This window comes from Rhinatrema bivittatum, chromosome 11 (genome assembly GCF_901001135.1).
Source record: "Rhinatrema bivittatum chromosome 11, aRhiBiv1.1, whole genome shotgun sequence".
Taxonomy (NCBI): domain Eukaryota; kingdom Metazoa; phylum Chordata; class Amphibia; order Gymnophiona; family Rhinatrematidae; genus Rhinatrema; species Rhinatrema bivittatum.
Genome location: NC_042625.1, coordinates 91,027,682 through 91,040,512, shown reverse-complemented (window position 1 = coordinate 91,040,512; position 12,831 = coordinate 91,027,682). Strand labels below are relative to the sequence as shown.

The window sequence follows — 12,831 nt, the reverse complement described above, 5'->3', positions numbered from 1 at the left end:
AGCTGCAAGCCCGAAAGCAAAAGTTTCTCTGCTTGCAACCATGTAAAAACTATTCAGGGGTATAGCAGTGATAGGAAGGGAGAGATTCAGGAGGAATTGCCTATTTCTAGCTTTGCGTGTTTAGAGCTATCAGATAATAAACCTGTTCCACCTATTTAGATAGAGATATTTTAAAGATCTTATCTCTTATTGGCCTCTCCCGTTGTCTCTCTCCTTCTTCATGGTTCACTCCACACCTACTTCCTGCTGGTCTCCCAATGTCTTGTAACCAAAAGCAATAGTGAATTATATAAATGAAAATTAACATCACCTCTAACAAGATCTCGGCATGCTGTCTGGTTTACAGTACCTCCGAAGCTTGGGCATTTACACTGAGATTTATGAATTGCCTGACACTAAAATAGGCCTAGGTGAAGTACAATGGTACAAACTTAAAATAGTAATAAATCATAATAAAATACATAGTTAAAAACTATATACAAGGCATACAAAATATAGATAAAACAAACTAAACAAGATAAAATTAAACATATAAAAATAATAAAAACTTACAAATAAGCCAATTTGAATTAAATTAAAAAAAACAAAAAACAGATAGTAGTTTGCTTATCATAGATAGCAGGATAAATTAGCCATTACACATGGGTGACATTGCCCCAAGCTAGTAAATTTTTGAGCTCTTCTGAGCATGTGTGGGAGTTCCTGAGCAGGCATTGCCTCGTGAGCCTCCTCAGGCTGTATCAGAGCTAATTCTAGCTACATAGTCAATTCTCTAGAGAAACAGGTAGGTATTCCATGGCTAATTCATCCTGCTATATATGGAAAACACCATTTACAGTAAGCAAACTTGCTTTATTAGCCATTACATGTAGGGAGTCTCAAACTGAGGGTTGCAGGGGAGCATTTACTTACAAATCAATCTGACCCCCCACTTTGAAGAGTAGACTACAGTGAAAACAGATTTTGCAAAACTGCTTGTCCAAATTGACTATCAGTCTTTGAAAGACTATGAAGACTGCAGTGGAATGTAAAAATGTGAACCGAAGACCAAGTTGCAGCTTTGCAGATATCCTCGATGGGTACTTCTCAAAGATGTGTAATGTAAAAGCCATGGCTCCTTTGATGAGCCTTCACAGAATCTGTGACAAAGTTCTGCTAAGGTGCAACAGTGATGAATGTTCTCTGCCAGCCATTAGATACAGTATACCTGGCGACTGCTATTCCTAGCCTGTTGGGATCATAAGGGATGAAGAACTGGAAGGTTTTACAATGTGACTCAGTTTGTTTCTTATAATATGCTAAGGCCCTTTTGCAGTCCAGCGTATGTAGGGCTTTTTTGCTTTCATGAGCATGGGACCTAGGAAAGAAGGTAGTCAATACGATAAGATTGATCGATGTGGAAAGCTGAGACTATTTTTGACAGAAACTTTGAGTGAGTATTAACAACCACCTTTTTGTGGAAGAACTGCATATATGGCGGATAGTGGACAAGAGCTTGGAGTTCACTGCAACGAGGACCACCACATTCCATTTTAAGAACTTTAGAGAAGCGGACTCCAATGCCTTCATTAGTTGGGAAAGGACCACATTCAGGTTCCATGAATAGGTAGTTTTTGTACCAAGGGCTTAACATGCCATAGACCTTTCATGAAACAAGATAAGCGAATGAGTAGAGATCAGTTTGCCATCCAGTTGAGTATGGCAAGTCGCTCTAGTGCTGAGTTCACTCAGGTGGCGAAACCTGAGTGAGAAAGGTTTATCAGGTATTTCAGCAGATTATTAGGTTCGCAAGAAAATGGGTCCAAAGCGTTTTGCTGGCACATCATCTACAGTACCTATTCCATTTGAAGGCATAATTTCTTCTAGTAGAAGGCTTTCTAGATGAGATTAGTATGTCCACAATCTCTGCAGGCAATTGAAGACTCACAATCACCGAGCACTCAACATCTAAACTGCGAGATTGAGAACTAAAAGATTGTATCATTCCAATGTCCCATTTTCCTGAGTTAACAATGCAAAGTCTGTTCCCAGATGTATGGGAGGAACCCAGAAAGTTGCACAAGATGTGAGTACCAGATTTGTCCTGAAGAACCTTTTGCAGTGTTCTGACAAGAAGGGGTAACAGTGGAAAAGCATATATGAGGCTTTGTCCCCAATCAAGGAGGAAAGTGTCCTGAGCTAGTCTGGATCGCTTTATAGAACTGAGTAAAATTGACTTAATTTTGTGTTCTGTTGCGATGAGAATAGGCCCACTGATCATAGACCCTATAAACTGAACAGTTTGTTGGCCAGTGATTGCAGTAGAAATCACTTGGGTGATTGAAAAACAGAGTCGATCTGTCAGCATGTTGGCGATGTCTTGCAGATAAGTGGTCTATAGAATAGCTCTATTTCTTTTCACCCATTTACAGGATTTGTAGAGCTTTCTGGAAGAGAAGCCATGATCCCATTCCTCCTTGCTTTTTGACATAAAACATAGCAACTTGATTGTCAGTTTGAATCAAGGTGCTCTTTCCCCGAAGGAGATGCATGAACACTGACAGAGCGTGTCTAATTGCTCTTAATTCCAACAGATTTGACAACAGCTCTCCTGAAGCGACTAGATGCCCTGTGCTCAAATGATCCCAGTGTGTGTTCCCCACCCTCTGGTGGTGGCAGCCATAGCCAGTACCACTTAATAGGGAAGAAAGCGAAGAGGAGCTCTTTCCTGGAGAATTTGGGGGTGCAAACATTGTAACTCCCGTTTCATTATTGCCGTTATTTGCACTAAAGCCCAAAGCGACTGAATTAGTTGAACCCAATGGGTGCATAGACTCCACTAGAAGTAGTGGCTATGAAGACAAGCCAGTGGGACCACATGGAGTCTTTTGGCTGACAAGTGTGGAGAGGACAGTAGCTTGTGAATAAGTGATGACATGGTGCTCACTTGGTCATGAAGCAGGAATGCTCTTTCCTGCAGCAAGTCTATCCAAGCCCTGATGAACTCGAGTCTCTGAGTGAGCTCCTGCTTCAAATTCTTAAAGTTGAACAGAAAATCTAAGCAATGTAGAAGACATTGTTGTGCAGAGGGAATGTAGCACTTCCACTTGTTATTTTGCTTTGATGAGTCTATTGTCCAGATATGGAGAGACTTGTATTCTCTGGTGTGTAGATGAGCTGCCACTATCATGATGCATTTTGTAAAGACCCTCAGGGTTGACATCAGGTCAAATGGGAGTACTTTGTACTAGTAATGGGAAGAATTCACCTAGAAGCAGAGGTAGCGCCAACGCAAAGGGTAGATGGGTATATAAGCATATGCATACTTTAGGTTCAGCGCACACATCCATTTGTCCTTCTGTATGTAAGGGAGAATTGTGCGGAGGGAGTTCATGTTTTAATCTCTCTTGGAGTATATGTTTGTTCAGATGACTCAAGTCCAGAATGGGACACATTCCCCCTTTTTTCTTTAGGATAAGGAAATATCAGGAATAGAAACCACATACTTAATTCATTTCTATGATATCATGTGTTCATTGTTTCTTTATGTTCAGTATACCACATGTTCCTGGTATTCCTACCAATTGTTCAGTGTTTCTGCATGTTTTATTATATCACATGTTTCATTGTATCCGCCCCATGGCGACCATTCAGTTTTGATGTAAACCGGTGCGATATGTATACTTTACAGAAACATCGGTATAGAAAAGTTAAAAATAAATAAATAGGTATGTTGAGATGTTTGTATCTAAGACTGCAATGCTACGCTTTGCCATAGGCCAGCTGTAAATATATGTATATATTTATTTTTTAGAAAGATTTATTTCCCACTTGCTGTTTACCTTGCCCTTGTTGCTCCCCCCCCCCTTTATTTTCCTACTGCCAATCTTGTTATACACTAAGTTATATGTAAAGCCTGTTGCTGAATTTAGCTGTTTGATGTAAACCGATCAGATGTTCCAAACGATGAGCGGTATATAAAAAACCACTAATAAATAAATAATGTTGGGATTGGCTCTATTGCTTGTTACTGGAGAAGCGATTGGACTTAAAGACAAAGCTATGGCAGATGAGACTGATCCAGATGGAGCTCCAAACAATATGGAAGGTACAGTGGTCAGGAGAAACACAACCAGTTCATAGACTGAATGATTTGTTGGACCCAGGTGTCCTTGGTGATCTGACACTACTCTTCCACAAAATGTCTTGTTCCCCTCTACTACTGGGATTGTAGGGAACAGATTTAGAGGGATCAAAAACTAGGTTTTAGGATGGGCCTGTTGTGTGATTTTCAGCTGATAGTGTTCCCTTCTTGAGGCCTGACTGGAAGTTTCTGTTGACACTGGGCCAGAAGGAGTGGCAGATAGTACTGTTGAAAAGACTGATAGGACTGTCTGTGGAAGTATGGTTGTAAAGACTGGTAGGACAGTCTGTGGAAGTATGTTTGTTTGTATAGGCAAAATTGACGTCATGTCGTGGAGGGTTGTTCAGGAGCCATCAAGATGATTGCACTACCACATTTTGGCCCTTTATCTGTGCAACTGTCTCCTGAAGCTTTTTGCGAAAAGCCTGTCCCCCAAGAAGGGGAGACCTTCCAGTTTCTCATGGACATTCTCACAAGGTTACTTGCTCAAAGCCATGCCATGCATCTAGCTCCAACAAAGGCTGAGGAAGTACATGAAATAAAATCAAAAGGATTTGTAGACCAATTGAAGTAGGTGACAGATGTCCTCTTCTGCATCCAGGAGTTGGGGGATAGTAGTTGCCTTACTTAACAGCAGGTAGGAAAGGCTTCAGTTTCTGAATGCAATCATGAATATTCTGCACTATGTAGAATTGGTGGATAGATACGAAAGAAGAAAGCATTGCTAACCTTTCTTGCCAAAGTTGCCTGGAAGTCTGATCTTTCCTGGGAGAGAATTTGAGTGAAAGGAAAATTGGTTCTTACCTGATAATTTTCGTTCCTGTAGTACCATGGATCAGTCCAGACTCCTGGGTTTTGCCTCCCCTCCAGCAGATGGAGACAGAGAAATTTTGATGGACTCTGCCATAAATACCAGGATGCCACCTACATTCCGTCAGTATTGCTCAGTCACAAAGCAGAATGGTATGAAACCAAACTATATACAGTAACCTAACAACTTAAACTAGTTCACTAACCCCCAAGTGGGAATAGAACCCGTGAGACATAGTAAACAAAGCTCTGCCGATTAAAAATAAGAACAGATGAATGAGCGGACTCTCGATTACCTGCGCACTCCAAATGGGCAGGACGCCGGACTGATCCGTGGTACTACAGGAACGAAAATTATCAGGTAAGAACCAATTTTTCTTTCCCTGTACATACCCGGATCAGTCCAGACTCCTGGGATGTACCAGAGCTCCCTTACCTGGGCTGGGATCTGGAGAGGCCCGCTCTCAGCACACCTGCTCCAAATCCTCCCTCACCTGGGTCCTGGACATCCAGGTGGTAGTACCTGGCGAACGTACGTAACGATTTCCAGGTGGCCGCTCAGCAAATCTCCTGTGGCAAAATATGCTGACATTCCTCCCACGATGTAGCCTGAGCACGAGTAGAATGTGCCCAAAATCCTTGAGGCAAGGATTTGCCCTTCAGCAAGTAAGCCGAATTGATAGCTTCCTTCAACCATCGGCGATAGTGGTCTTTGATGCTAAATTACCTCGTTTAGGACCACTCCAGAGCACAAAGAGATGAACCGACATCCGAAAACCATTGGTAACCTCAAGATAACGCAGCAGCGCCCTACGGACATCCAACTTCCGAAGTCTCGAGTGAGAGGATCAGAACGGTCCAAATCCAAAAAGGAAGGCAGCTCCACCGATTGATTCAAATGAAAAGAGGAGACTACCTTCGGTAGGAAGGAAGGAACCATCCGCAAGGATATCCCCAAATCTGAAATCCTCAGGAATGGCTCTCTGCACGACAAAGCCTGAAGCTCAGAAACTCGCCGAGCAGAGGAGATTGCTACCAAGAACATCACTTTCAACGTGAGATCCTTCAATGTTGCTCTCTTCAACGATTCAAACAGTGCAGCACACAAGGCCGAAAGCACTAAATTTAGATTCCAAGATGGACAAGGATGGTTCATCGGAGGCCGTAGATGCTTTGCTCCATGAAAGAAACGAGACATCCGGATGCGTTGCCAACGAGACTCCCTGAACAGCACCGCGTAAACAAATAAGTGCTGCAACCTGTACCCTCAAGGAATTACACTACAGTCCCTTCGCCAAACCAGCCTGAAGAAAGCACAAAATCTCCGGCACTGACGCTCAAGTAGGCAGAATCCGCCTGTCTATGCACAAAACCTCAAACACCTTCCATACATGACGTGGAAGTCTTACGCAATCGCAAGAGCGTAGAAACTACCACATCGGAATATCCCTTGTCCCTTAACCGTTGCCTCAAAAGCCATGCTGCTAGACAAAAGCGATCGCCTGGTCAAAAAATACAGGTCCCTGATGAAGCAGGTCTGGGAGGTCCGGGAACCGCAGAGGACCTTGTACCGCGAGATTGACTAGGTCCGCAAACCATGGGCGCCACAGCCACTCGGGAGCCACTAGAATCACTTTGGACGGATGAAGCTCTATTCTCCTGATCACCTTTCCGATGAGGGGCCAAGGTGGGAAAACAAAGCAACACATTTGTCGGCCAGGGAAGCGCTAGAGCATCTACTCCTTCTGCCCCCATTTCTCTGCGGCAAGCAAAGAAGCGCGGGGCTTTGAAATTCCAAAACATTGCCATCAGATCCATGCAGGGCATGCCCCACCTGTCGCAAATGAGTTGAAAGGCTCCCGCGACGAGCTCCCACTCCCCGGGATCGAGACGATGGCGACTGAGAAAATCCACATGAAAGTTGTCGACCCCTGCTATGTGGGATGCTGCAAGACTGACCAGGTATTGCTCTGCCCAGCTGATCAGCAGTCGAGCCTCCAACGCCACCGGCCAACTCTTGGTTCCACCCTGGCAATTGATGTAGGCTACCGTGGACTGGTTTCCCCCTGATAAGTGGGAGAAAGGCCTGCAATGCCAGGCGTACTGCTCTGGTCTCCAGGCAGTTGATGGACCATTGGGATTCCACCTGGGACCACTGCCCCTGCACCGACTACCGCAGACAAACTGCTCCCCACCCAGAGAGACTGGCATTCGTAGTCACGACCGTCCAATCTGGAACGACCAGGGGAACCCCACGGTTCAAATTGTCCGAAAGGAGCCACCAGTCCAAACTGGTCCGTGCTGTGTCTGGTTAAGGCAACGGCAGATGAAATTGTTCGGAGACCGGAGTCCAGCGAGAAAGCAAGGCTGATTGGAGCGGCCACATGTGAGTGAAGGCCCAAGAGACAAGTTCCAGGGTCGAGGCCATAGACCCCAGAACTTGCAAGTAATCCCAGACAGTCGGCGGATGTTTGGACAAGAAGGCTCTCACCTGGCCTTGCAATTTGGTAATGCGTTCCGCCGTGAGAAAAACTCTGCCTACCTGAGTGTCTAACCAAGCTCCCAAAAACTCCAGGACTGGAAGGGAATAAGATGACACTTGGACAGGTTGACCACCCAACCGAGGGTATGCAGTAGCTGAAGTACCCTGTCTATCGCCTCCTGGCAAACCACGTCTGACTTTTGCCCAATCGTCCAGATATGGATGTACCAAATATCCTTCTCTGTGCAGTTGAGCCGCTACCACAACTATGATCTTGGTGAACGTTCTGGGAGCGGTGGCCAGGCCGAAAGGCAGAGCCTGAAACAAGTAATGTTGTCCCAGAATGAAGAACCGCAGGAACTTCTGGTGATCAGTCCTGATCCCGACGTGTAGATACGCCTCTGTCAGATCCAGGGATGCTAGAAATTCCCCTTGTTGTACGGAAGCAATCACAGACCGTAATGTCTCCATGCGGAAACGAGGAATCCGAAGATATCTGTTGACCTGCTTTAAAATCGAGGATGGGCCGGAAGGTTCCCTCCTTTTTTTGAACCACAAAATAAATGGAGTACCGACCTTGCCGAAGTTCCGCCGGAGAGATGGGCATAATTGTGCCGAGATCTAGAAGGCGCAGAAGAGTCTCCCTGACTGCCCGGCGCTTGGTGGCATACCCGTAGGGAGAGACGAGAAACTGATGAGGCTGCAGTGCAAAATCTAAAGCGTAGCTGTGTCTTATCACTGTTAGAACCCACTGGTCCAACGTGAGCTTGGCCCACTCCTCGTACAAAAGAGATAGTCTGCCTTCGACCACCGATACAAAGGAGTGGACCGGCCGACCATCATTGTGAGAGCTTGCCTCTCGGAGCGGCCTGGGTGTTACTGGGCCTACCAAACCACCGTCCCCGAAAGGACTGAGACCAAGACTGTTGTCGGTTGGAGTTTTGGTGAAAGGAGAAAGCAGGTATTCGGGATGTCAGAGGTTTTCAGCCCCCATGAAACAGAGATCTGGAGCCTAACGATCCTCTAGACTTCTGCCTGTCCTCAGGCAAGCTGTGTACTTTATTCTCACCAAGGGACTGTATCAGGTCCTCCAGCTCCTTATCAAAGAGCAGTTTGCCCTTAAAGGGCAGAGATCCCAGCTAGGACTTGGAAGAGACATCTGCCGACCAGTTTCGCAACCATAACAGGCAGCGCGCTGAAACAGCGGAAACCATGGACCTGGCTGAAGGGCGGAGCAAGTCATGAAAGGCATCGGCACTATAGGCAATGACTGCCTCTAGACGCCCCGCCTGGAGGGATTCCTCCTCCGATAATGCCACGTTGGCTAGCAACTGCTGGACTCAGCGAAGGCCTGCCTGCAAGGCGAAATTGCTACACATAGCCACACGGACCCCAAGGGCTGAGACTTCGAAAATTTTCTTAAGCTGGATTTCCAGCTTCCGATCCTGCAAGTCCTTAAGGGCCATTGCACCGGTAACCAGAATGGTGGTCCTTTTCGTGACAGCCGAAACTGCCATATCTACTTTGGGAAGTCGGAGGATCTCTAAGGCCTCCTCCGGTAGGGGATACAGCTTATCAGAGTCCTTCTTTGGACAGCTGGGTGCGCGCAGCGCCGCAAGCTTTATATGCGGCTCTCCGCGGCATGGCCGCTCACACCCCCAACTTCCCTTCAGCACCTTCTGGGAATGGCGCAGTGAAAACGGCGCGGGGAAAGCCCGAAGAGATCAGAGGAAACGGAGAGCCCAGAAAAAGACAAAGAGAAAATTTTTTTTTTTTTTTTTTACACACTTGCCACAGAGCCTACTGGGGGGAGTGAGCCGGGCTCCCCAGTATCACCCCCAGTACAGCGAGTAGCTGGAACTAGGGTTCTCAACCCTAAACATGAGCGGCCTCGAAAACCAAAGAGGATGGTCCCCTCAGGACCTAGCAACCCTCTGGGAGGCGAAAGACTGTCTCCTGAATCTTACCTTTTTTTTTTTTTTTAAACTCTGAAAATGAAATACTGCAGAAAAATTGTCTATGCTAGCATAATCCTAAGCCAAACACTAAAATCACTTCACAGACTGTAGGTTTTGCATCCGCCGTCTGCTGGAGACAGAGTAATACTGATGGACTGTGGGTGGCATCCAGGTATTTATGGCAGAGTCCATCAAACTTTCTCTGTCTCCATCTGCTGGAGGGGAGGCAAAACCCAGGAGTTTGGACTGATCCGGGTACGTACAGGGCATGTCTGTCTTCTTTGCCTTTTCCACAGCAGACTCTACCACTATAGACTAGTGAGGCAGCTGGATGAGACCAAAGCCCAATGATTTTAAAGTTATTGGATAGGCACAATAGCAATTACACAATTTTTTTACATTTTTATTTGTAGAATATAGCATATTGCATTTCTGTCCAAGTGCTAAACACATCTGGTAATGCGGTAGTTTTTTTCCTGAGATGGTTTCTATAGTGGGATTTCAGCAGTTATGAGATTACATGAACCCCTATTTACATGCTTGGAAAAAAGAATCACTGGATTTTGAATACGGCAAGGACAGGAAGGGCCTTGATTTAATGTCTCATGCTAAAAATGGAACCTGTAGCAGCACAGAGTTTCATAAATGCCATAGTTCACTTCTGACTCAATGTCCCCTATCGCGCCATTCACAGCACTTCATTCCACACTTAGGATCCTTCGGAGATCTCCCATTCAAAACTCAATCTTGCTTAACTTCTGAGATCTTACAGGCTCTTTCAGTGAGGCTACAGCCACTTCCAGCCCTACTAAGCAAAACTTTTAAGTCTGGCAGCATGAGAAAAGACAGTGAGAATAGTAAAACAATAAGAATAATATATAGTTTTGACAAAAAGTGGTGAGATTGAAAACATTTTAAAATGTATTACCTGGTTAAGATCATATTGAAATCTGTGTGTCTGGGAATTAAATCCTCTCTTTTCTGAAATGGGGATACGTATGGTCTGATACTTTGTAGGAATGGATGATGATGTTTTAGCTGCTATTGTAAAACCTAAATTATGAACAGAGACACAATTAGTACAGAAGACACCTTCCTTTTAACTCCCTCCTCATCTGGCCCAGTCATCTCTCTCTAAAACCCACTGTACATGTATCCCAGTTTGGCTGCTAAGTGGCATTGCTCTTCCTCCCACAAGCCTCTGCAGCATCTCCAGCCCTCATTGGTGCAAAGAGCAGAAGCCAGGCTTGGAAAATGAACCTAAGTCTAATACAAAGCAGCATGCTGTGCTGCTCCTGTATTGTAACTGTAGCACCTTTAATTCAAATTCATACTAATATCCATTAGGCGTATTCAAATTGTAAAGCCAGAACATTTCCGGATGGGCCACGCTTTGCTCGTTTAACCTTTTCTGCTGCCACAGCTAGACTCTGGCTGTTGATATACTTTATTTTCCCTACCACAATTAAAGGATCAGATATGATGTATTTTGCAGTTTACATGTGTCACATTGTAGTGTCCTAGGACTGGTATAGTGCTGAAGTTCATTGTTTAAGGAAAGAACGGCCCACTATGATAAACAGTGTGATGATAAAGGAGTGAGGGCTAGGCAAAGTGGATAAAAAAATGTCACCAGATTTTCATTTTGGATTTGAACATATGTGCCAGCCTATACAAGATGTCAACTATTCTCTGGGGGCCCTATTTTCAAATTCATCTGTGTGTGTAAAACATGATCTTCTGCTGTTAAACTAGCTGCCAGGGGCTCAGAGTATGTAGAAGCAGGCATGCAAGCCAAGTTCAAGCCTACTTTTATGTGCACGGACGATATGTGCTCCAGGGAGTGGAACTGATACTCGTGCACATGGTTTTCTATTTTCTAGAGTATGCAAATAAATTAACCCACACAGGTGCAAAGAGCTGGTGTAATTTTGTGCCTCATGAAGGGCACTTACCTGAGTATTTTCAAAACAAAAATGTGTGCATAAGTTTGTTTTAAAAACTGTGGGGTAAAGTCAGAGTGTAAAAGTTATCCCTACCCGCACAGTTATAAAATTACCCCAAGTTCAGCACAAATATAAAATTCCTTTTCCCATCAGCAAGGACATTTCTATTTCTTTCTTATCTTTATTCCCCGATGAAACCATAAAAGTCTGGGTGTATAAGGACTTCTGAGGCAATCTAGTGACTAAAGCACAAGCAAGTGATTTCAGTTTCTTGCATTTAGTTTGAGCTGATATTGGAGAGGGAACATGCTCGGTGAGTGTCCTCCATCTAATGTCAAATGTTGGTGATGTCAAGAGAGTGAGTCTGCATATCTGAAAAGGGACCAGAACAGTCCTGCATAATCAAGCTAATACCAAGCATAAAGAGGGATGCATTCATTTTGCTCAAATATGCAAGGCTCTGAGCTACAGAACACAACTTTCAGCTCTGGGCTCATAACCACCTAAAGCTCAATTCATCAGAAACTGAGACACTGAAATCATTTTAATGAATTAAAAGATCACATCCTGAGTCCTGGTTTTCATTGAATCAAACCTTAAGTACACTGTAGAATAAAATAATTAAGACTATAAGGGTCATGTTCTGCTGCTCACATAATAAAAACTGTTAAAAAGGACTTTACCAATTTAAATGCTCAGCTGTCATTAGCATGCAAAACTGGTAATACTTTTCATAGATGCTTCTGATTTCACTGTTGTAAAGAAGGTTATTTGTAAATTCTGGGTATCTGCCAACTGTATTAACCTAATCACAGTGTGCGTGCACGCATAAAATTAGCAACGCATGGCTATATGAATGCCTGGATTAGGAATGTTAAGAACAGTGGCATACCCAACTGTAAGCAAATCAATCCTAGTCAAGTAATTCAAGATAACTCTAGAGCTCGTGCATGGCAGAAGAATTTAATTCACTGAGAACACAATCCTAGTACAATGGCGCCCCCTTGAAGGAGTCTATTCACTGAACAAACTTGTGCAATAAAATGTAGCAAACAATTAAATGTGTGTAATACGACTATCTGTTTTTAAATTTCAACTAGTCACATGAGCCCATCTCCCATTTGAGGATTTTTTGTTGTTGTTGAAAGGTTTATGAATTTCATTAAGAAGGAATCCATCTGGTGGGGAAGGGATCGTGAAATAGCAGTTTTGGGGATTTGCTGGTGGGGAGGCAAAACCCAGGAGTCTGAACTGATCCAGGTACGTTCAGGGAAATAGCAGTTTTTGGGCTCTTTCACATCAAAAAGTTCCTGTTATAGGAGGCACACACAAGCACCACCATAGAAGTGCCTCCTACACTGCATGCTGCAATAAAGTATTTACTCCTGACAGTTTTCCTTGTTCCAAAAAAATGTTGGGCTTCTTCATAATGCTACAATTTTGTTTTAAAAAAGGTACACAAATGAAATTGGTACTCTAATGCCAGGAAGATAAGAAGGTCTCAGATACGCC

The 12,831-nt window shown here is 44.3% G+C and overlaps 1 protein-coding gene across 4 annotated transcripts in view; it reads right to left on the bottom strand.

Annotated features, from left to right (window-relative positions):
* The window catches only part of STPG1 (sperm tail PG-rich repeat containing 1), a 58,258-nt gene that overhangs the window by 39,958 nt on the left and 5,469 nt on the right, over positions 1-12,831 (bottom strand). For all 4 annotated transcript variants that reach the window (XM_029571308.1, XM_029571306.1, XM_029571307.1 and 1 more), the window contains one exon: positions 10,302-10,426. In XM_029571308.1, the coding sequence (XP_029427168.1) occupies positions 10,302-10,426 (125 nt within the window). The remainder of the gene's footprint in view (positions 1-10,301; positions 10,427-12,831) is intronic.